This window comes from Micromesistius poutassou (assembly GCF_964030765.1).
Source record: "Micromesistius poutassou genome assembly, chromosome: 6".
NCBI lineage: Eukaryota > Metazoa > Chordata > Actinopteri > Gadiformes > Gadidae > Micromesistius > Micromesistius poutassou.
In genome coordinates this window covers 12,824,256-12,846,866 of record NC_140276.1, presented here as the reverse complement: position 1 = coordinate 12,846,866, position 22,611 = coordinate 12,824,256, and the positions used below count along the sequence as shown (strand labels likewise).

Below are 22,611 nucleotides of genomic sequence, written 5' to 3'. Positions count from 1 at the left end.
CGTCGTTCTGGAATGTGTTTTTGGTTGCAGCTCTAAAAGTAGATTCCTGGACTCATTTCTGACGATTGTCATTCTTTCGTTTTCACAACAGCTTGTGTCCTTTCGTGTTGGCCTAGCCACACAGATGGACGCTTTAGAGTCTTCGTCAGTGGATCAGAGAGTAGTCCTCTCAGCCGTTTCTTCACCAGAGAATGAAACCAGGGAGCAGCGCTCATTTGTAAAGGGGAATCCCTGAGCTGATCACGGATCAGCCCAAAGACCCTACGGACCATCTAGCCCCTATTATTAGCGATTAGCCCACAGGCCCTACAGACCATCTATAGCCCCTATTATTAGCGATTAACCCGCAGACAGTCAGACCGTCCCGTGACACCGGCAAGGCAGAGAGTGCTCCGACCCCATTAGTATTCCGTCAGCATGCGGGGAGATTTCCTATTCTTTAACATGTGTGTCACGGGGGGGGGGATAGAATGTAGACAACCCACCTCTCGGTCCTCCCGCACCGCCCCTTACCACTTCACAGCTCCCTGCCCGTCGCTCACCTCCCACGGTCGAGGTATCGTCCCTCCCTTCCGTCTCTCAGAGCTCCCTGCAGGACCGGAAGAGTGCGGGGGATCAAAGCAAACAGCCCAAACACTAAGACACCTGCCTGTCTGATAGCGGCTCAGTCGTTCTGCCTTCGACGTGGTGTCATTCTCAAACCGTGTACACGCCGACTCGGTTAAGGATTTGACTCGCTTGGAGAACTTTTAAGTTCTTCAAGCGAGTTAAGTTCTTCGTCTCGGTGGGTCTTTGTTGTACTTTTGCCGCAGGGTACGGCTGACATTGTTTGACCTTGGCTAACTTTCCCCCCTTTCATTTGCGCTCCAATAGAGAGTTTACTTTAGTTTAAGTACAGACTTGACAGAGATCTGATGATGGTACAGTTTGTTCGTAGGTGTTTCTGGCCCTCCTTCATTTCATGTGATTGATTGTATGTCATTCATAACACCTTAAATAATTCACAATGTTATCCACAGCAACAAAGACCAATTCCACACACACGCACACACACGCACGCACGCACGCATGCATGCACGCACGCACGCACACACAGAGACACACAAAAACACACACAGTGTGTCACACACACACACACACACACACACACACACACACACACACACACACACACACATGCAACATGTAAGACATTGCTCCGCTTGACCCTGAAATATTGATGCTTTGTGTGCAGCTCTGAGCACCGGGCCGCGCTGTCTCTGCTGGCCGCCCTCTCCCTGGTCCTCATCTACTTTCTGATTCAGCGCCGCTGCTCCTGGGTCTCCAAGATAGCCCTGGCCCTCGGGCTCCTGGGGGTCTACAGCTACCGGGCCGCGGTCGGCAACGTCTGGTTCCCGTGGCAACACGGCGGCCAGAGTGTTTCCAAGTAAGTTGGGGGGGGCACGTCCGGCGTCGGGCGAGACAGCGCCACGCCAACGCCATACCTCCACCTCTACCTCTACCTCTACCTCTACCTCTACCCCTACCTCCACCTCTACCTCCACCTCTACCTCTACCTCTACCTCTACCTCTACCCCTACCTCCACCTCCACCTCCACAGCTCTACACCTCTACACCTCTACACCTCTACACCTCTATACCTCTATACCTCTATACCTCTACACCTCTATACCTCTACCTCTACACCTCTATACGCACATGCCTGTATATAGCCCTCAATAACAATCCCCCAGTACATGGCTTTGCATATATTCAGTGTAGTGGCGTAACAACCTGCACTCTGAGAGTTGGACTCATAAACAGTGCGAAGCAATGCCTTGTTTCTGGGCGATGTGTGTGTGTGTGTGTGTGTGTGTGCAATGAAAGTTAACGAGGCGTGGGAGCCTTTTGATAGTCGGCCATAAGGCAGGCATTAAGACGGGCCTGGAGTCCTGGAGGAACACGCACGCCATCAGCCCGCCGGCTATACCGCGTTTGGGCCTGAAGTGGCTCCATTCCCCATGTGATCACTTCACTGTGCGCTGCGTTTTGCAATCAGGTGTTATTTTATCCATCCCCGCCGCAGCCTGTGGTCGGGGGCCGGTGGAGAGGCGCTGCAGCTGGCTTTTTCCGACCGCCGTCCAGAAATAATGAGTTTTTGCGGAGCCGGCGCGCTCTTTGTGTTGCTCGCTCCTTTTTTTTTTTTTTTTCCCCTGACCCCTCGCCTCCTCATCATCCGCCAGCGGGCTTGTCCTGTCCTGACCCCCAAACCCCGCCCCCCCCCCCCCCCCCCCCGCCCCCGCTGCCCGGCCCGCCCTCATTAAAACACACCACCTATCACCTATCAACCCGTCAGCCGTACCTATGCACGCGCACGCACACGCACACGGGTGCACTTAACCACGCACGCGCTCGCACACGCGCGCACACACACACACACACACACACACACACACACACACACACACACACACACACACACACACACACACACACACCCCTCAGGAGCCACATAGAGAGCATGTCAATGTCTGTTTTCTCTTCAAGGAAGTGATTCACAGTCTTTACCACGGCTGTATAATAAGAAAGGGGGTGTGGGGGGGGGAGTTGACCCTGATCGCCTGTTCTCATGACCTCGCTTCTGTCCACTACATGAATTATCCATTCGGACGTTCATCCGTTCATCCTCGTATCACCACAGCACAGCATATTATGGACCTCTGTGAGCTGGACGAGGGGATAATCTGGCGTTCCGTCGGGATGATTTGATTGGTTTCTGTGTGGACACGTGTATGTAACGTGTGTGTGTGTGTGTGTGAGCGTGTGAGCTTGTTGGTCATCAGTCTCTCTGGTGACGGGGACCGAGGACCAGCGGAGAGGTCCTCAGTGGAGGGGTCTGCGTCGCAGCCGGAAGACGGAGGTCTGCAGGGAACACCTGTCGGCTGTGGGGAGGGCAGCCCGTACTGGTGGTCTGCAGACATCTCTGGTTCTCTCTGGTTCTCTCTGGGTCTCCCTGGTCTCTCTCGTCCTGTCTGGTCTCTCTAGTCTCTCTGGTTCTCTCTGGTCTCTCTGGTCCTGTCTGGATCTCTCTGGTCCTGTCTGGTTCTCTCTGGTTCTCTCTGTTCTCTCTGGTCCTGTCTGGATCTCTCTGGTCCTGTCTGGTTCTCTCTGGTTCTCTCTGGTCTCTCTGGTCTCTCTGGTCCTGTGTGGTTCTCTCTGGTTCTCTCTGGCTCTGTGTGGTTCTCTCTGGTTCTCTCTGGTCCTGTGTGGTTCTCTCTGGTCCTGTGTGGTTCTCTCTGGTCCTGTCTGGTTCTCTCTGGTCTCTCTGGTCCTGTGTGGTTCTCTCTGGTTCTCTCTGGCTCTGTGTGGTTCTGTCTGGTTCTCTGGTCATACTGTTCCTGCAGCCCAGAGGATGAACCAGGTTGTTCTGGACTGGTTTTCCCCCAGACTATTGTAGTCTGGGGAACATAACTCCCTAATGTACGGCGGCACGATGCTCTCAGTTGAATTAACGAGGCCCCTACAACGGGAGAAGATGGGGCTGAACTCCTCCCTTTGGTCTGGTGGATTCACATCAGTTAAAACAGGCCCTGGAGGCACTGCTGCTCATAATCAGTCCTCAGGAATAACAGCCCTGACCATGGTCGGCATGTGTTGCGGAAGGCAGGTGTTACAGGGCCGCCGAGAGAGGGTGAGAATCGGTCTGCTGTTGGCGGGAACGCGCGTCAACGTTTTCACATCGGGTGGCCGTGACAAAGAGGTGGGCACTATGAATTTATCCCGCATCACTCTGCGAGATCAGCTCGACGCGACGTGGAACGGTGTGCCCAGAGCACACGCGGGATCCTGTCGACGGCTGTGGCTGTCGTCTCCCTCCTCCTCGCCCTCCCTCGCTCTCTCCCCCGTCTCCGTCTGAAACAAAGCTTTGGATGTACCGCTCGCTACACAATCAGATTAGTCACTCAACACATTTTGCGTGGCCTCCGTTTTCTGTTTTTGGTGCTGTCACATTTTTCACTGAATGTCACCAGCAGGTTTTCAAACTGGTGGCATTCTCATCCCCCCCCCCCCCCCCCCCCCCCCCCCAACTGACAGGCGCGTTTCCTGAGATCCCGCCTCTCGCTCGCATCAAACGTGACCGCTTTCTCCTTGCGTCTCCACGCGGAGAGAGGCGGTTCGTGGGACTGCCAACCTCGAGATGTCTACGCTCACAGAGGGGAAATGAAAAGGAAGGCAACTACCTATCAAAGCACCTGCCGGAACCCCCCTCCCACACACACACACACACACACACACACACACACACACACACACGCACACGCACACGCACACAGGGGGGTGGCGGCGGCATGTGGCTCAGGAGGCAGAGCGCGCTGGCTGCGTGTCGGGGTGTCCCCGAACGAGACGCCCTCACCCTGGCTGCTCCCGACGAGCCGGCTGTCGCCTCGCGTGGCTAACGCCGCCGCCGCCGCCGCCGCCGCCATCGGCGGGGGACTGTGAGGCAATATTGTAAAGCGCTTTGAGTGGCCGCTGGTTAGAAAAGCGCTGCATAAACGCAGTCTGTTCTCCACACACCACACCCACACACACACAAACGTTTTGCTGAACCGTGTGCCGTCAACATGCTATGTTACCCACAGTCCTTCCTAAGCCCAGGGCCCTCCTCCCAGGTCCAGCCTCTGGTGGGCTTTGTTAAATAAAGAAACGCTGCGCCGTCACACGCCCGCGTGTTAACAGGGAGACGACAGCTTCGCCATTGTCGCGCAGCGGCTGTAATGAGCAGCGTTCACACCAGGCGCCGTTTTTTTTTTTTTTTTTTTTTAATTATTAGCCTTTTTTGATTTATTCTCCGTGCCCCCGTAATCACGCAGCAGCTATCTGAGATGATACTCTTGTTTTGTCAGGAGGGGGGGGGGAGGGTGGGAGGAGGAGGTGGGGGGGGGTGAGGGGGGAAGGGAGAGGAGGAGGAGGCGCAGCACAGCTGAGCTCCCAGAGACGACAATCCTGCCAAGAAGGCGCAGCCCGGCTCCAGTGACGGACGGGGGGGCGGGGGCGGGCAGGGGGGGGGGGCTCAGCGCGTTACATAATTAGACGGACGCCTTTTGTCTGGGTTCCATTGTGATGGGGGGGTCTCCGGAGACCACCAGTGGCATTTGGTCGGTCGGAGACATTGCCACGGTAACAGGCTCGGCTGTGGGCCTCTCCTCCAGTCGGTTCCCCCCCCCCCCCACCGATCGATAACGTCTCCCCGCTGACGGGCGACAGACCCGGGTGATGCTCCCCCCACCCCCGTGTTCGAGGGCGGGGGTGGGGGGGGGGAGAAGAGATGTACGGTCTCCACCTGCTTTCGCTTAGTCATTCAGGGTAGAGTACCAGATGCTTGTTTCCAAGGTAACATCTTGGTGGAATCCAGCAATCGGTTCCACCGGGTTGACAGGCTGTCATTTTCCGCCGCCGCCGCCGCCGCCGACGGAACACGGGGCAACGTATAAACGCTGAATAATTCAGCCGCCGCTGCGCTCACAAAGCAGAGGGAGCGCAGAGCCCCGCCGACGCCAACGCAGGACCCCGTGAAGAGGCAGAGTCCCACGCTGCCTTCACGTTGTGGTCGTGTTCATCGTTGCGGTGGTCGGGGGGGGGGGGGGGGGGCGGCGGTGGCGGTGCGGCGCGTGGCTCAGGAGGTAGCGCAGGTTGGGCCAGGTGACCAGAAGGTTGGGCCGGTTTCGATCTCCCCCCCGGCTCCTCCTAGCGAGACGCCTCGCCCTGACCCCTCCCGACGCGCCGGCCCCACGCCTTGTAGCGGTCGCCACCGCCGGCGTCCGGTGAACGCGCGCACGAACGGGTGAATGTTGGGCAATAGTGCGAAGCGCTTTGAGTGACCGCTGGTTAGAAAAGCGCTCTAGGAACGCGGCCCGTTTATCATTCGTGTGGAACTTGGAGCAATTGAGCGCCTTTCCCGGCGGTCGATGGGAGATGGAGTTTCTTATCGGTGTAATCCTTGCGCAGCGCGTTCCAGACAGTTTGAGGTGACGACTGACACGCCGAGCTTATCGGCTCCTGAATGCAAATGCATTTATTTTTGCAATATCAATACCATATCTCATCTGCCGTACAAAGCAAGCCCAGACTACAAAACCGACAGAACGATCATCACTAAACTGTTACCACCGGGGAAAGGGTTGAGGAATAAAACATGATGGCGGCGGCGGCGGCGGCGGCGGCGGGGGCATGTTTAATATGGAAGACACAACGGTTGGCGCGCCGACATTATGCTTATTAGCGCGTCGCTCTGCAGGCGGCCCATAATGGAGGGATGGTTTATCTCCTCAGGCAGCGGCTTCCTCAGTAATCTCCGCCACTCTCCCGCGGCCGTCGCTTTTGTTGTGTTTGTTTGTTTGTACCTGTACTGGAGCGTCGCGGAGAAAAAAAAACAAATAGGAGCCTTCATCTCCTGCGCCGCACTTAGAGCCATCTGTTTCACTTTGTGTGTCTGGGTGTCGACTGCAGCGTCAAGTTCTCCCGGCGGCTCGGTTTTTGACCCCCCCCCCCCCCCCCTCGGTCGGGGCGGGCGCCGTTGGATTGCCGGCCGCGAGCCACGAGGCGGGGACAGTCACTGTCTTGTTTCGGTCACTGAAGCCACGATGCTGCGTGTGTTACGGATGAATTTAATTGCCGTTGTAATTGCCTGCAGTTTTTCTTTTAAAGGTTTAATTTGAGACTTTTGTTACCTATTAATTATTGATGGCTTTTGAAATGGATTCCGGAGGCATAAGCCTTAGAAATGCAAATACTTCTTTTGGAGCCTTGCCCGGCCCTGGGCTGCCTGAATGAGGATCCATTTCTTTTGGTCAAGAGAGTACTTAAGGCTTTTTCTTTTACCCCAGTAAAGGGTCTTAGCGGGCCGCTGTGATGTGGCTAACCGCTTTAAAGTTGGCTTTCAGTATGATTGAAGACCCCGGGGGGATGGGTAGGGATGGGGGGGATCGGCCAGTGGGGATTAAAGCGATGTTTGGCGCAAAGACGTCTCCTGCATTCCATCGATGGTTCTAGACCCCTTCCTGATTGGAGGATTGTGTTTCAATCAAAAGTATTGTGTCCATGATTGGTGTCTCATTAAACGTAATATACTGTAGACTGGCAAACGTTCTGCCTCTAAGGGGTATGGGCTATAATTAATACAACAACAGATGACATAACTTGATATTATGCAGAAGCGTGGTTGATCTCGTTATCAGAACGTGATGTACAAACTGTAGGGGTATAATCATTTTCCTTATCCACTGGAGCGTTTCTTTAAATGTTTAATCAGGCACTACTATTGTATTCTCGTTGATTAAAAACATTTGCACAAACAGCACCGCAGATGGCTATCTCCGTCCACTGAGGTTGTGATCTGGACCCTTATCTCAACCGCGGGAGTCTTTATTTTAGAGCACGCTCCAATGTCGTTGGAGTATCCACGCCCACGCTGTTGGATTTGCATCGCCCTTCGTCACAATCACAATCACAGAAGTGGCTTCACGGGAGCGCGCCTTGAACTGAGAGTCTGCTGTCGGGGGGGGGGGGGGGGCGACAGTGGCTCAGGAGGTAGAGCGGGGTTGGCTGGTAACCGGAAGGTCGCTAGTTTGATCCCCAGCGTCGAGGTGTCCTTGAGCCCCTGTCTCCTCGCCCGTACTACTCCCGACGAGCCGGCTGTCACCCTGAGGGGTCGACTCCGCCGTCGGTGTGTGAAATGTGCGAATGAATGGTTATAAGTCGCTTTGGATAAACGCATCAGCCAAATCCCCTGAATGTAAATGTAAATGAAAATGTAAACCCCTTAAAGCGCTCAGGCCTTCAGAGCAGCACGGAGGGTTGCAAACGGGTAAAGTATTTGCGGGACTTTTCCTCCGCGTTCTGTATTATGCATCGTGTCTCTGATTTCGAACGCGGCCTCAACCCGTTCTCAGAACCTCCCCCCCCCCCTGTGACCCGTGAGCTTTCCTCTGATTCGAAACGCGGCCTCAACGCGGCCTCAACGCGGCCTCAGAACCTCTCCCCCCTGTGACCCGTGTGTGTGTGTGTGTGTGTGAGACTTCCTAACATCGCTCTCTTCAATGCCTTTCCCTCTGGCAGGGGCACAGTGGAGGCGCGCTTTGTGTACGTCTTCGTGCTGGGCATCCTGTTCTCGGGCAGCAAGGACCTCCTGCGCTCCCAGATCGCCGCCGCCTCCGCCGCCGCCGCCGCCGCCGCCCCGCTGAAGCGCCGGGGCTTGTGGGAGATCTACAGCGGGCTGGTGCTGCTGGTGGCGCTGCTGTTCCGCGCCCACAACCTGCCGGTGCTGTGCTGCTGCCTGCTGGTGCAGGGCCTCATGGCGCGCTTCGTCTGGAGGAGGCTGCGCTACGACGCGGCGCAGACCACCATCATGCACTACTGGTTCGGACAGGCCTTCTTCTACTTCCAGGTGAGGGGTCAGACCAGGGGGTCAGGGCGTTTATCGGACGCTTTTAGCCAAAGCGACGTACAATAAGTGCACTTCTCCGAAGAAAGAGGAACAACAGTATACTGCCGTCAGTGCAGTAAGGATGTTCATAGAACCAAACTGCCGAGCACTAACCATCACTAGGTTGACCCATTCCCCGTGTACAGTGGAGAAAGCTAGGGTAAGACGCCGCACAACGCTAAGTACATTTGTTTGCGTTAGTGTTCAAAGTGTTTCTTCAGCTGGCTATTCAATGCGACTTGTAAAAGCATGGAGAAAGGCTTTATTAACTCTGACACTGTGAGACACAGGTACAGTATTGCGCCCTTACAGAGCTCTGCCGATGATTACTTTTTGCAGAACAACTGCAGGAACATTAAACAGTCGTATTGGTCTCCCCATCGCTGTGTTCTCCCCAGCGATGGAACATGGAACATTTCTGCTGTTCTCTGTTCTCATAGAAACGGGATTGACTCTCTAATTGCGCAACAGAACCTCTGCGCTCTCAGACTTCTGAAGAGCCTTTCGGTGTTCCCAGAAATTCCAGTGTACTTAATCACTCTCGACAAGCCTCTCCTCCCCAACCACCAGCAGCCCAGGCTATAAAACCCAGCCAGGAACACACACAAACACACAATCACAGGCGCACACGCGCACACACACACACGTGAGCACATACTCACATTCAGACACACACACACTCACATTCAGACAGACACACACACTCTCACACACAAACACAAACATATACTCACACACACACACACTCACATTCAGACAGACACACACACTCTCACACACAAACACAAACATATACTCACACACAAACACAAACACAGACTCACATTCACATTCAGGCACTCACATTCAGACACACACACACACACACACACACACACACACACACACACACACACACACACACACACACACACAGACACACGTACACTCACACAGACACACACACACACACACTCACACATTCAGACACACACTCACATTCAGACAGACACACACACTCACATTCAGACACAATCACAGAGACACGCGCGCACACACACACACACACACACTCAGCCCAGCAAATGGCACACTTTACCGGTGCTTTGCCTTCGCTGCGGCGCCTCCATCTCTCATCTCCCGGCGTCTGAATAATAAATAATCTGTGATAGGTGAGGGGACTTCCGGCGTGTCTTCAAAACAAAACAAACAGGAAGCCACTACAAAGCCGGCGCTGAACGCCATCATTAGACGCCCGAGAGGCGTGTGTGTGTGTGTGTGTGTGTGTGTGTGCGTGCGCACGTGTGTGTCCCCCCCCCCCCCCCCCCCCAAGGGCCGCCGCGGGACCCCCACCGCAGCGCTCCGAGGAGGCGTCGGGTTCACCTGGTGTAACCGCCGCCCCGCCCGGCGCCGGGCCCCCCCGGGGAGATGACACGCTCTCCCGGAGGGGGGATTGATCTGTGACAGATGTGAGCGGTCCATTGATCCGCTACAGAGCTCTGCCCCCGCGCAACAGAGACACGCAACACACCGGTCCCCAGGAGTGGCTCAGGGGGTTGCCATGGGTTACGTTCCGTTCCGAGAGGGGTGAATCTGCGCTCTGTGTGTGTGTGTGTGCGCGCATGTATGCATGCATGCATGCGCACGCACACACGAGCATGCATGCGCGCACACGAGATTAGCGCAGATCCACACACTCTGCAGCACTCCAGCTGCTGTTCAACCTACTTCAGCCTGCCTTTAGTCACACATGGACACACACGCACACGTGCACACGCGCACACGCGCACACACACACACACACACACACACACACAAACACACACACACAAACACACCCGTTAGGGTTAAAGGCAATTTTTGTAGAAATCTTAAATGACCTGGAGAAACAGCATGTGGTTCGTTCCTCACCTGCACCTGGCCCGGTGTCCCTGAGCAAGGCACCTCGGGTAAGGAGAGCAGCGTAGAGGGTTCCTCCATCTGCCGTTGGATTCAATCAAATGCCCAGGACTGATGGATTTGGACCACAGCGCTACACAGCGGGCTGTGGTCAGTTTAGAGAGAGGCTACTCCTGGTTTGTCAGCTACCATCAGTTCTTACTGGGAAAATTATTAATAAAGTAATCCTCCAACAATATTGAGCGGGAGTGATCGTAAGTGCTGAAGGCATTCTGTGTAAAGGGCATCCAGAGATACTTTAAACCTGTGTGCTCATAAAAGAGATGAAGGCTCTACCCAAACTAATTGCTATGGTGATTATTATTAGATTCCACCTCCCAGAAAACAACTTCAATCACATAACTCTCTCTCTCTTTCTGGCTCGCCATCGCTCACTCTTTCGCTCTCTCAATCTCCCGCTCTGTCTCTCTCACTCTCTGTCAGTCTGTCTCTCAATCTTCCTCTCTGCCTGTATCCATCTGTCTCTCTGTCTCTCTGTCTGTCTGTCTTTGTCCAATACACACACACGCACACACATACACACACGCACGCACACACACGCACGCGCGCGAGCACACATATACACACACACACACACACACACACATACATATATAAATACATAGTGTCTAATGTATATTGAAGGCAGGCTAAACCTCCACATCACTTACAGTTTAATGCCCTCATCACGCCCCGGGTCGTTAACGCCACAATAGGACTGGGAATAAACCACCGCCAAACCATTTCCATCGGCGGTGTCTGGCCGCGTAATGAGAGACCGCCAGAGTAATGGTAGCAGCTAGCGGCTAGCGGGAGGAGACGTAGCCACTAGTCGTGGTGCGCCAACGCACCCAAATCATTAGTGTTGATTGATTGATTGATTGATTGATTTGTTCCATTGTGGGAACGTTCTGTGCCGTGATGGTCAATTGAATATCGTCGTGGAGTTGTGGGTCTGAAATGCAGACGAGCCCAGTGGAGGGACCAGTCTGGACTCCTGGAGGGACTTGAGAGCATCCATTGTCACGTTTGACTGAAATACTTTATCGGTGGTTCCACGATGAAAGTGTGTCCCACCCTGGGACACGGTGAACACGGCCGCTGCAGAGCTGTGTGTCCCGTACCGTCGGAAAGCCAAGTCCTCAGACCAGGCAGCGTATTACCGCTCAATGCTTTTCCTCTGGCAGGGGAAAGGCATTTCCCCCCATCCCCGGGGAGTCCTGTGTGTGTGTGTGTGTGTGTGTGTGTGTGTGTGTGCGTGCGCGTGCGTGCGCGGAGCTAGATCAATGAGGTAATTATAGCTATCATCCCCTCATGTCGTCATCGAGTGGCTTCTGTGAACGGATGCAGACGACGCGCGGCCGTACACACACCGGTAGTATCAGCGGGAGCCGACTCGCCGAGCAGAGAAGATTTAGGACGAGGGGAATCCTAAACAACGGGGGGGCATCCATGAATCAGGGTGAATTACGACGCCCCCCCCCCCCCCCCCCCCCACAGTTTCATCTCCCTCTAATAGAGTTTGGTCGTGTGGAGACGGCGGTGGGACGATCCCGTTGCATTATCACTGCAGAGGGCGTTACGCAGGGACAGGCTAATTAATGCAACGCACCCGTTTGTCTTTAATAAAGCGAGTGGGTCAACGGGGGGTGACTGGGTTTTATTATCACAGCTAATGTCAGGCCACTCACTGAACAAAGGGTGCTGTCCGCAGTCAGGGTAAAGGTGACTGGGTGCCAGTGTAAAGGTAATCAGGGTTTGGAGCGACGTTTGTGTAAAAAGCGTGTCATCGGATACGAATGTCTTTGGTGTGTTGTTCACTTGTTTGCTCCTGCTTTTGTTTACTTACCGTCACTTGTAAAAATGTTTAAACGGCACCTTATCGATTGATATTGCCCAGGACCTTTAACGTCCATTACCGAACATTGGGGAGCTGAACTGCTTTAAAGGTGGAGTGTGTGGAATCTAGCGGGACGGACCTGGCAGAAACGGAATGTGATATTCATAAGTATGTTTCAATTAGTGTGTTTAGTGTGTGTGTTCCCATGGAAAATCCTAAGAAGGGACAGATGACTAGAGAGAAGGCATTCAATTAAAATTAAATTACAAGAGTTGTTGGAAGGAGGGGGGCTGGTTATCCCCATGGCTACGACCAAATTCTGGTTATGTTTTGTACCGTCGTTGTGTAGGAGCTTCATAATGATATCAACAGTGTTGCGTTTGAAATGTGCCACACACCTTGGCGTTTACCAAATATCCTGGAAGCTTAACTCTCTCTCTCTGCGGATTTCAACATCAACCGCTGCAGAGACGGAGCTCCACACATCGGCATTATATATAAATATATATATATATATATGTGTCCTAAAAGCTTAACCCTCTCAGGCGTGCCTCGTATATCCTGTGAAGACCAGTTTATGCTCCTGGCTTTTGCCAAAATATCCAATATATTTAGAGGATTCAATTATACATGAGTTTCACTTTTTAATCCAAGGGTAAAATAGTGTAGGGAAGGGCAGTTGGCGGATGAGGGGGGATTAAGATAAGTGGGTGTACATTTATTAATGCATCCATGTTTTGCTGACTCAAGTTCTTCAGGTAGTTTCCCTGTTTGATAACTAAAAGTAGGCTATCACTCTTTGGGATAAGGTTGGTATCCAAAAACAGAAATGCAGCAATTCAACGGCACACCGTTATGTTATCAAAAGCAATCTTTATTCACGTACCGCAGGCATGGTAAATGTTGTCTGGTCCCGCGGACTGCAATCTAGACGAATGATCAATACATGTAACCGATAGCGATAGGTTTACCACTATGGATCCAATAAGAGGTCTGTGTTAGAGAGACGTAGAAACCTGCTACCACCACCATGTCCTAAATCATACACACTGGTAAGGATGACACCAGATACCCAACTGTGATTGGTTGAAAGGATACATTAGCATGCTACAGACGTTCCAAGTTGACCTTGGTGCGGATAGGATTGCCGACAGTTTTGCGCAAATCAGAAATAACTACTGGCCCCTTACACAATACGGGCCACTGCAGGCCACCGTAGTCGGTGAAGGAGAGGAGGGGTGTGGGGGGGGGGATTCAGTTGGTTCATTGCTAGCTGCTACTTCATTTTCCACACTGGAGCTTTGATAAAAACATTGTTCCACAGATTTCCACTGGTGTAATCAGAGTGAAATGTCATTAAAGGGGGAGTGATCATGCTTTTCCCTTTGCTCTAGACTGCCATATGTATACATGTTTTACGGCTGCAAAGCTAGAAAAATCGAAGTCCGAGCCAGGAGTATTCAGGCCCACGAGAACGCCCCTCAATTCATACTTTGCACGTGACGTCACAACGACTGGCTGGCGGGCACCTAATCAGGACGTCGGCAGTTTTACCACACGAACGGTCATTAGGTTCCTCTCAGTCCAAATACCGTCGTGATGGAAATATTAGCTCAACGGGAGCATTTGTGCCAGGCATACACATGGCAAACTGACAAATTAGACATATATTTTTGTACTGAATCTCGCTGCTTCTGAAATGTGCGAACATCTCCGCCCAGCGCTCATTCCACTGTGCAGATTAAATCGCGCAGCATTCTGTAAGAGCAACTGTGCGATCATCCCTGCCCTCACACATTGTTGAAATCATATGCTGGATGCTTTAATCTTTCTATGTGTTTTTCAGTGAATGATCGGGCTATGATAAGACCACATTGGCTATGTAATCGCGGACAAAAGGGGACATTTCATAGTGGATGGTGGAATAGTAACATTCACCTTTGCTTTGATTATGAAGATATTCCTGTTTTTCAACTCCCATACGACAGCGTTGTTAACCCATCCGTAGGCTTTAAATTTTTGTGCGGTATAAGGTGACAGATTCTCAATGAGATAAATGTAAATATCTCCAAACTCTCTGGTAGAGTCTTTGCCAGCTTCAAAGCAATGAATACATCAGCGGGTGCTGTGTATGGATCACAAGTTCCGAGTATGTTTATCTTCTCTTCATATCTAATTTTAACATTTTGTGACATATGGTCTAAATAGTTGATTGATTGAAGTATCGGAAATCTGCAACGCTGCAATTCCCCTGGTTGGCCGTTGCCCTCCAGGGATCCATGGTAGTCACGTGACCGCAAAGTATGAATAAGTGCCTGAAACAGCTTGTTTTGCACTCAAACTTTACTTCCGTGACGTCAGACTGTGCAGCGGGTGGTGCAGAAGTCCCGCCTCCCGGCTACCCACTATTTACAAGGGGGGGGGGGGGGGGGGGGGGAGGTGAATTTGCCGACGCACGCGCAAATTGTCCGACCACATCACAGCAGACTGGGCGTGCTGACCAATCACAGCAGACTGGGCTGCTCGGGAGGAGGGCCTTAAAGCGACGTGATACAAAACAGACAGTTTTGAAAGACACTGAAATTGGTTTTGCAGAAATAAACAGTGTGAGAATAATAAGGGCTATTTTCTAACATACAGGCATGTGACCCTATTCTAGTAGCACCGCCAACAGTGCGACATGGGATCTTTAAGGCGCTCTAAACCGCCTCCTCCTCTGCAGGGGAACTCCAACAACATCGCCACGGTGGACGTCTCGGTGGGCTTCGTGGGCCTGGAGAGCTACGTGGAGGGGCCCGCCATCTTCCTGACGGCCCTGGCGACGTACGCGGGGCCCCTGCTCTGGGCCTGCCACCTGGTGTGCTACCTGAACTCGGAGAGCCTCAGGTAAGTGGCCCCGCCCCTCCCCCCCCCTCCCCCCTCCCGCCGCCGCGACACCGTCCCACCGCTTGCGCCGAGACACCAGTGACTGTAAAAGACGACCTTTGTTTTCGTCTCTTCTTTTTTCGTCGAGGGTGTTCCTTTGTCATCGCTGTCGTCGTGTCATCGGCGCCCAGATCATCGGGTTCAATATTTGATTGTTGACAAAAAAAAAAAAAAAAAAAAGTTTGACGAACGCGAGTGTCGATTTTTTTAACAAGCTCAGGGGAGCCGCCGTCAATACTCCATGAATCTATTAATAGTAATGTATTGAGAACGCCCTTGTATCCCCCCCTGGGTGAGCCCCAGTCTCCGTTCCCCCCCCCCGACCTGAGACGTCCCTCACGTTGATCTAATCCAGCGTGATGAGGCTGCCGGCGGGTGTCACATCACACTCTGTTTTTCCAGGCGCGCTGGCTGCTGTCAACCTGCTTGTAGCTCCTCAACAATGATCCCCCCCCCCCCCCCGCCCCCCCTCACCTCCCCGGCACTGCAGGAGGCGGGGGGGGGGCGGGGGGGGGGGGGCGAAGGGGGGCAGGGGTGATAGATGAAGGCCTGTCAGCCCGCCTGACGCGGGACAGCTCATTTAGAATGCACTCTGCTCCGTCAGCGGCTGCAGCAGGAAGCAGGAAATGGAGACGGGGAGCGGATCAATAGACACCGACGCCGGCACCGGCGCTCCCCAGACACGAGTCAAAGCCCACTTAGCTGCGCTTCACTCACGCATCACACTTGCTTTTTTATTTGCTTTTTTTTTGTTGTCGTTGCTTTTTTTCACCTCCTTCCCGCCCCCAGATATGCGGGGTCGCTAATGGTCGCCCCACACGCCGGGCTGGAAGCTTTGAGCGTCCATTGAGCTTTAATTGTCACAGCCGGTCTCCCGGGAACGATGACAGCCAGGCGTCGGCGGCGGCGGCGGAGCAGAGGCCGCTCTAGGAGTCGCTCTCAGTGCCCTGTTCACAGGCCGGCGCGTACGGAGGCTCTGATTGGACGCATTAGATCGGCCACGCGTCTCATTAGGGACAATTAGGGGGGAGTGAGCGACTAGCCACCACCTGCCAAAGTGCACATTAGCCGATAGTCGCCCTGCGCTCTGTGCGGAGCGAGTCTTTTTATTTTATTTTGTTCTTACAAATCGATAGCTCGCCTACGGCCACATATAGCACCGGCACTCTGCCGTCCCCCAGGCCCCCCCCCCCGCGCTCCGGTTAACTACAGCTCCCGTAAACGGGCCCAGACGACGCCCGCGCTGGGTCTGTTAAAACACACCCAGAGTGTTGTAGCACTGGGCTGCAACCCACCAGGGTAATGTCATGATGTCAAAGTTAAAGTGAAAAAGAGTCGATGCCTGTGCAGCAGCACTCATTAGCACACGGTAATGTGTGTGTGTTTGTGTGTGTGTGTGTGTGTGTTTGCAATCAAAACAACAAATCGATCGAGATCTGGCGATTCCCTCCTCGATCGACGGACAGTGCTGCCAGGACACCGTACCGGTGTATGCAGTGGCGGTCTTACCATAGAGGTATAGGTAGGCGGCCGCTTGGGGCCCCCATAGTAGGGGGGCCCCCAACCAAAAAAAAATATATATATATACAGTATATATACAGTATATAGCAAGACGAGTTTAAACGTGAAAAATAAAAGAAAGGGCTAGGAAATAAAGTTACCCAAGCGGCTCAAATTTTTCTTTTTCTTTCTATATATATATATATATATATATAGGTTTGTTTGAAATGTTCAATCTCAAGTGCAATGCCAATTGCAACCTCAAACATACAAAGTCAATTATTCCTCTTGGCAGTATTTGCTAAGTATATGGCTGTTTGTGATGTTTTGCAAAGTCTGTCTTGCTGTTATACTGATATTGATTTGATCTTAAAAAAAAGAATAAACAGTGCTGGCATTTTGGCAAAGGCAGGTGTTATCTGAAACCTTATTCTCTGTTGTGTTCCATCGTGACTATTAGTTTGTGTAGTGCTACACTTTGTGTGTTCTCTGCTTTCCATCTTCATTTTGGAGTAAAGAAGTGTATGCAGGGTTTAAAGGGGAAGATTTTTTTTCACATCTCCAACCTTTACTTCTGCGTGGATTAGCTTTACCTTCCTATTCACCATTCAATCAGTACATTTTTTTTCTCCGTTCTCTTTTAAAGAACGGATGAGGTGGGCCCCATACATATCTTCACCTTGGGCCCCCAATTTGCTAAATCCGCCACTGGGTGTATGGATCAGGAGTTATGTGTCGATGGTACACTTTATGGATGTATGGATCAGGAGTTATGTGTTGATGGTACACTTTATGGATGGATGGATCAGGAGTTATGTGTTGATGGTACACTTTATGGGTGTATGGATCAGGAGCCAGTGTCGATGGTACACTTTATGGATGTATGGATCAGGAGATATGTGTTGATGGTACACTTTATGGATGTATGGATCAGGAGTTATGTGTTGATGGTACACTTTATGGGTGTATGGATCAGGAGATATGTGTTGATGGTACACTTTATGGATGTATGGATCAGGAGTTATGTGTTGATGGTACACTTTATGGATGGATGGATCAGGAGATAAGTGTCGATGGTCCACTTTCTGCAGAAAGTTTCACAGTGGATGATAATGGTTCATCGGAGGACGGATGATGTATATCCTCTCGTCTTTGTTCTAATTGCTCTAAACTGGTACGTTGCGTTCCTCTCTCTGCTCAGACTGTAATTACCTACCTCTGCTTCAGCGGCACCATAGAGATTTAATCATTAGACTTAGAAAATATGAAATCAAAGTTTGTGAGCCGTATGGGCGTGCGCGAGAGTGTGTGTGCGATTGCGTGTGTGCGGTGGCGTGTGTGTGTGTGTGTGTGTGTTTGTGCAGAAGCAAGCAATCAGGCTGATATTTCCCTATCCTCTAAAGGTCAGTTTTACCATTTCAGATTCCTGCGGATATACTTATAAGATCAATGGTAAAACCAAGTCAGTAAAACATTTCCCCCTACGCCTCCTGACAGCCGCCCATACGCCCGTCCTCTAAACTCTCACAACTCCTCCAACCCCACCACTAAGTTAGAGGTGCAGTAGGTAAGATGCTACGTAGCTGAGCTCGTAGTTCGATCCCCGGCTCCTCCTAGCTGAGTGTCGATGTGTCCCTGAGCGAGACACCTCGCCCCGACTGGTCTTGAGGGGTTGACTCTGCCGTCGGTGTGTACTAACCGCTGTAAGTGGCGTTGGATAAAAGCGTCTGCTAAATGCCCTCAATGATAACCGTTTGAGTGTGAATGATCTTAGACCACTTCCAGCTCCTGTCTGACCTATCAGGGCTATCTCTTCCATGGCTTCGGCAAATCCATCTCTCTTTAACTATATATTATATTATATAGTTAAAGAGCTCCGGGAGTCCGCAAACGGCAACAATCACTATCTCCCCCATGCTGCCGTTCACTCTGGACCTCAGGGGAGCGAGCGGCTGATTGGCTGTCACGACAACTTCAACTACATTTCAACTCAAAGTGTGTTCGTGCAAAGTAATTAATTAATCACGCGAAATCTATCTTAACCAGTGCTGTTCGCGCGAGTACAATAGTGAGCCGGGGTGGCAAAACGTGCCTCTAAAACTTGTCTTTGCGTTGACTTTGTTATGGATTGGCACGGGGCCCCTTCACTGACCTCCCCCACCCCCCCCCCCCCCCCCTCCCTCCTCTTCTCCAGGACCCCAGTGGCGCTGGGCCACGGCTGCTACGTGCTGGCCCTGCTGCGCAGCGTGCCGGTGGCGGCCTACGTGGTGCTGGTGACGGCGCTGCGCTACCACCTCTTCATCTGGAGCGTCTTCTCGCCCAAGCTGCTCTACGAGGCCGCGCACAGCGCTCCTCGCCACCGTGCTCTGCCTCTTCCTGGGCGCCATGGAGACGGCGCAGGCCGACGCCGCCGCCGTCGCCAGGCCCTAGGCGGAGCGCCGCCGCTCGTTTGTTTGTTTTTGTTTTGTTTTGTTTGTGCGTTGGCCTCGGCGGCTATCTCGGTTTGAAAAATGCGTGCTAGCGTTTGGGAGCCAGGATGGCCGCCCCGGTGATGGAGGCCGACGGACTGAACACTGGAGACCAACGGCCTGTTTGGGCACCAGGGGACGTTTCCTTTTGTTGTTTGTTGTTTTGTTTTACATTTTTGTGGGGAAATTTATTTAAATCCATTTATTGATCGCGTAACCGAGTAAAAAGACGATTGTAGCTGGTTGACTGGCTACAATCTGTTTGGAGGGCTACTGGAATGAAGTTTAGATGTTGTTTGTTTGCGAGGCCCTCAGAGAGTGAGGTGTGGAGAGTTGAAGTAAAGTACACTGTTCTACCAGCGGGACCAGGCCAGAACATATGTTCTATCAATCAAGAAGATCTTCGGAAAAGAAGCCAATCTGCTTTAGTTCCCTCTTAGTTTTTCTGGGGGGGGGGGGGGGGGGGGGGGGGGGGGGCGGCGAGTGTCTGAATCGCCCCCGAAGGGTTTAGGATCAACCTGGATATTTAATGTCAAACGCCAAAGCAGCGGATGATCTGCTGCCGTCCAATTACGAGCAGCGCGCTCTGTCACTTTCATACGACTGATTGCTTTTGACTCCAGATGTTTTCCCCGAGAAGAAGTAGAAGTCTGGGAAATGGAAAATAGCCTCCGTGCGGCGGGCACCTGCGTCTTATCAGACCCCCCCACCCCCCCGCCCCCCCCACCCCTCCCCCGCCGCAGCTCAGAGCCGCCACTCCACACGCCAAAACAAAGCTCTGGGGCTCCGACTACACACAGCCCCACACGACCAAATGTGTGTGTGTGTGTGTGTGTGTGTGTGTGTGTGTGTGTGTGTGTGTGTGTGTGTGTGTGTGTGTGTGTGTGTGTGTGTGTGTGTGTGTGTGTGTGTGTGTGTGTGTGTGTGCGCGCCTGTGTGTGTGTGTGTGTGTGTGTGCGCGCCTGTGTGTGCGCGCCTGTGTGTGTGTGTGCCTGTGTGTGTGTGTGTGTCTGTGTCCGCGTGTGCCGGCGTCTGTCAGGGTGTGTGCGCACGCGCGTGTGTGATTTAAATGCGGCATTTCCACGGGAAGCCGAGCGAAAGGTTCAAGTTAAGTTTACGTGCAGCCCCAGCGTCTCCTCCGGTCTGCTGCAGCCCTCACAGCCATCGCCGCTGACGGGTGTACGCGATGTACTGCAATACGGTGTCCGTCCGTGGCGCAGAGCCGTTGTCATGTGACCGGTCCACTCCCGGTCTGTGTGTGAAGGCCGTGGCCATCAGAGGTCCTGCGGTGGTCACCTCACCCCCTCGAAAAGGACACTGTCCTTCTACCTTGTCGCTCTGCGGTGGGAAATACACAGAGCGGTCAGACTAGCTCGCGCCGGAGGTCCGTTTGTTTGCTGTTATTCTGCGTCACCTGATCACTCCCCAGGTAAACCACCGGCCTCCTCTCCTCCGAAGACGTAACCAGTAACATATTGTTGCTTTCGGTGGTGATTAGGGACTGGAAGGGAGAGTAATATGTGAGGCTCATGTTGGTGGGGCTTGTAGCACCGTGGCTCTGCTCTGCCCTCATTCATTCCACAGTATCATCTCCTTTTTTCCCTTGATCATCTTCTGGGAGCGGGAGAGAAATGGAATGATCTGGAATAGAGAATGTAAGCGTCTGAGCCGTGCGTGTTTATTACTGGGCGTAATCTCATCAGAATGTTTTGACATGCACGAGAACATTTCCACTGTGTTTCTTGAATTAGCTTCTTGGCAATAAGATGAACTCTCCACAGAGGCTGCGTTAGCCTAGTTCTGGGGCTTTGAACATGAAACAAACAACAGAAACAAACCACCTATGGTTACAAAACATGATTGAATGTCGTGAAACCAAAAGACAAGCTGCATATTTTTATAACTCCAACTCAAAGAGGATTTCACCGCATCTTGTGTTAAGAGACTCATTGTGCACTGCGCTTCGAAATAAGTAAAGTCATCATTTATTCAAGTACATCGTCAAGGACGTTCACCTCTTCAAAACTAAAAGTCTTCCTCAATCAGGCCTGGATGCTGTGCTCCGGTCTTCTGGCTGACAGGGACTGCAGGGGGGGTCAGCAGAGGCAGGGCGAGCGGATCAGACTTCTGACAACAGGTTACCGCTTTAAAAAGGAGCATCCTGCTTCTTTAGCAGGAGAGAACAGGAAGGCGATCCTGCAGCACTGTGATTGGGTGGTGGGGCTGAGACCGCCTTCTGTTGTCCAGCGGAGGGGATGCAGCGTGCGCAGGTGTTTCAGAGACTGGCCACCACCTGGAGAGGTCATCAGACCAGATGCAGAGGTCAAGTCCTCTCTGGGCGCTGCCCGCCAGACCAACCCCTCTGGATCTGGGCTGTGAAATGATTTTCCATCTAGAATAAATATTATACAAAACTAAAAGTAGTGTGTTGAAAGGCTTTTGTTTTCTATCCTTTCTTTTCTCACTGTTGTCTCTGCACTGGATGGTGCATCTATGCAAATTCCAACTTGTTCACTTGTGTTTGTTTCTGTAATTTATTTTGGTTTGTTGTCTTATCATTTAATGGGATCTACCCTGAATATAAATCAACACATTTCCTAGAATGGATAAGCCATGTCCTCCAACTGTTCCAGATGCTCCTTGTTTTAGTTCCATTCTGTTTGATTGCCTTTTTTTAATACTTTATTTATACTGATTCCATGATGGGATGATTGTTGGTTTTGAATCAGGCTTTTCATAATTGGGAGAATAGTGTGATATAATATCAATGGAAGCGCAGGTGATGGTGATAACTGATTTATTTATTAAATAAAATCCTGTTATATGACTATAATTGTTTCTGTGCATCATTTATGTACCTTAAATTGTGAATGAAATAATATATATTACGATTATTTATACATCTATATATTTATAACATACATGTATGTATGTATGTATGTATGTATGTGTGTGTATATATATATACTGTATATACATAAAAACATCCCAGAAGTGCTACTACTACTATACTACTGGATGGAGATCTGGTGACCGTTCAATTGTTATTGTTGGGTTTGTGGACATAATACCTCATAATACCTCGTAAGACCACGTAAGACCACATAAAACCACATGAGACCACATGAGGCACAGGACAAGCTCTCCAGAGAGCCGATGTGTGAACCTGGTGCGGCCTGATCCACTTCAAGGTCGGACGTGTTGGCAGAGCTCTTGTGTCTCTGTTGGTCGGTTGCGTAACCGCCTGCCTCCTCCTGACCCTGCGTCGCCATGGAGCCTTTGCGTCCCATGCAGTACCGCTCCCTTGATGTTATTCGTACTTTTTTGTTGCTCTCTTCTCTGTCAACCCCAGAGCCTGCGTTGCGGGGAGATCCCCAGAGATCAGCAGTTCCTCAAAGCGCTGCTCAAGCCGGCGCCTCCTGCAACCGTCACTCCCCACCCAAGGTCGCCCGGGTCGCACGCCTTCCCTTTTCTTTGGTCTGAACAACAACCGAACCGCG

At 52.0% G+C, this 22,611-nt stretch overlaps 1 protein-coding gene across 1 annotated transcript in view; it reads left to right on the top strand.

The window, feature by feature from the left end:
• Nucleotides 1–19,881, top strand: part of pigg (phosphatidylinositol glycan anchor biosynthesis class G (EMM blood group)) — a 50,594-nt gene extending 30,713 nt beyond the window's left edge. Inside the window, exons 10-13 of the mRNA XM_084469728.1 lie at nt 1,235–1,426; nt 8,095–8,422; nt 14,941–15,104; nt 18,838–19,881. Of these exons, the coding sequence (XP_084325854.1) occupies nt 1,235–1,426; nt 8,095–8,422; nt 14,941–15,104; nt 18,838–19,150 (997 nt within the window). The 3' untranslated portion in view covers nt 19,151–19,881. The remainder of the gene's footprint in view (nt 1–1,234; nt 1,427–8,094; nt 8,423–14,940; nt 15,105–18,837) is intronic.
• The last annotated feature ends 2,730 nt before the right edge of the window (nt 19,882–22,611 follow it).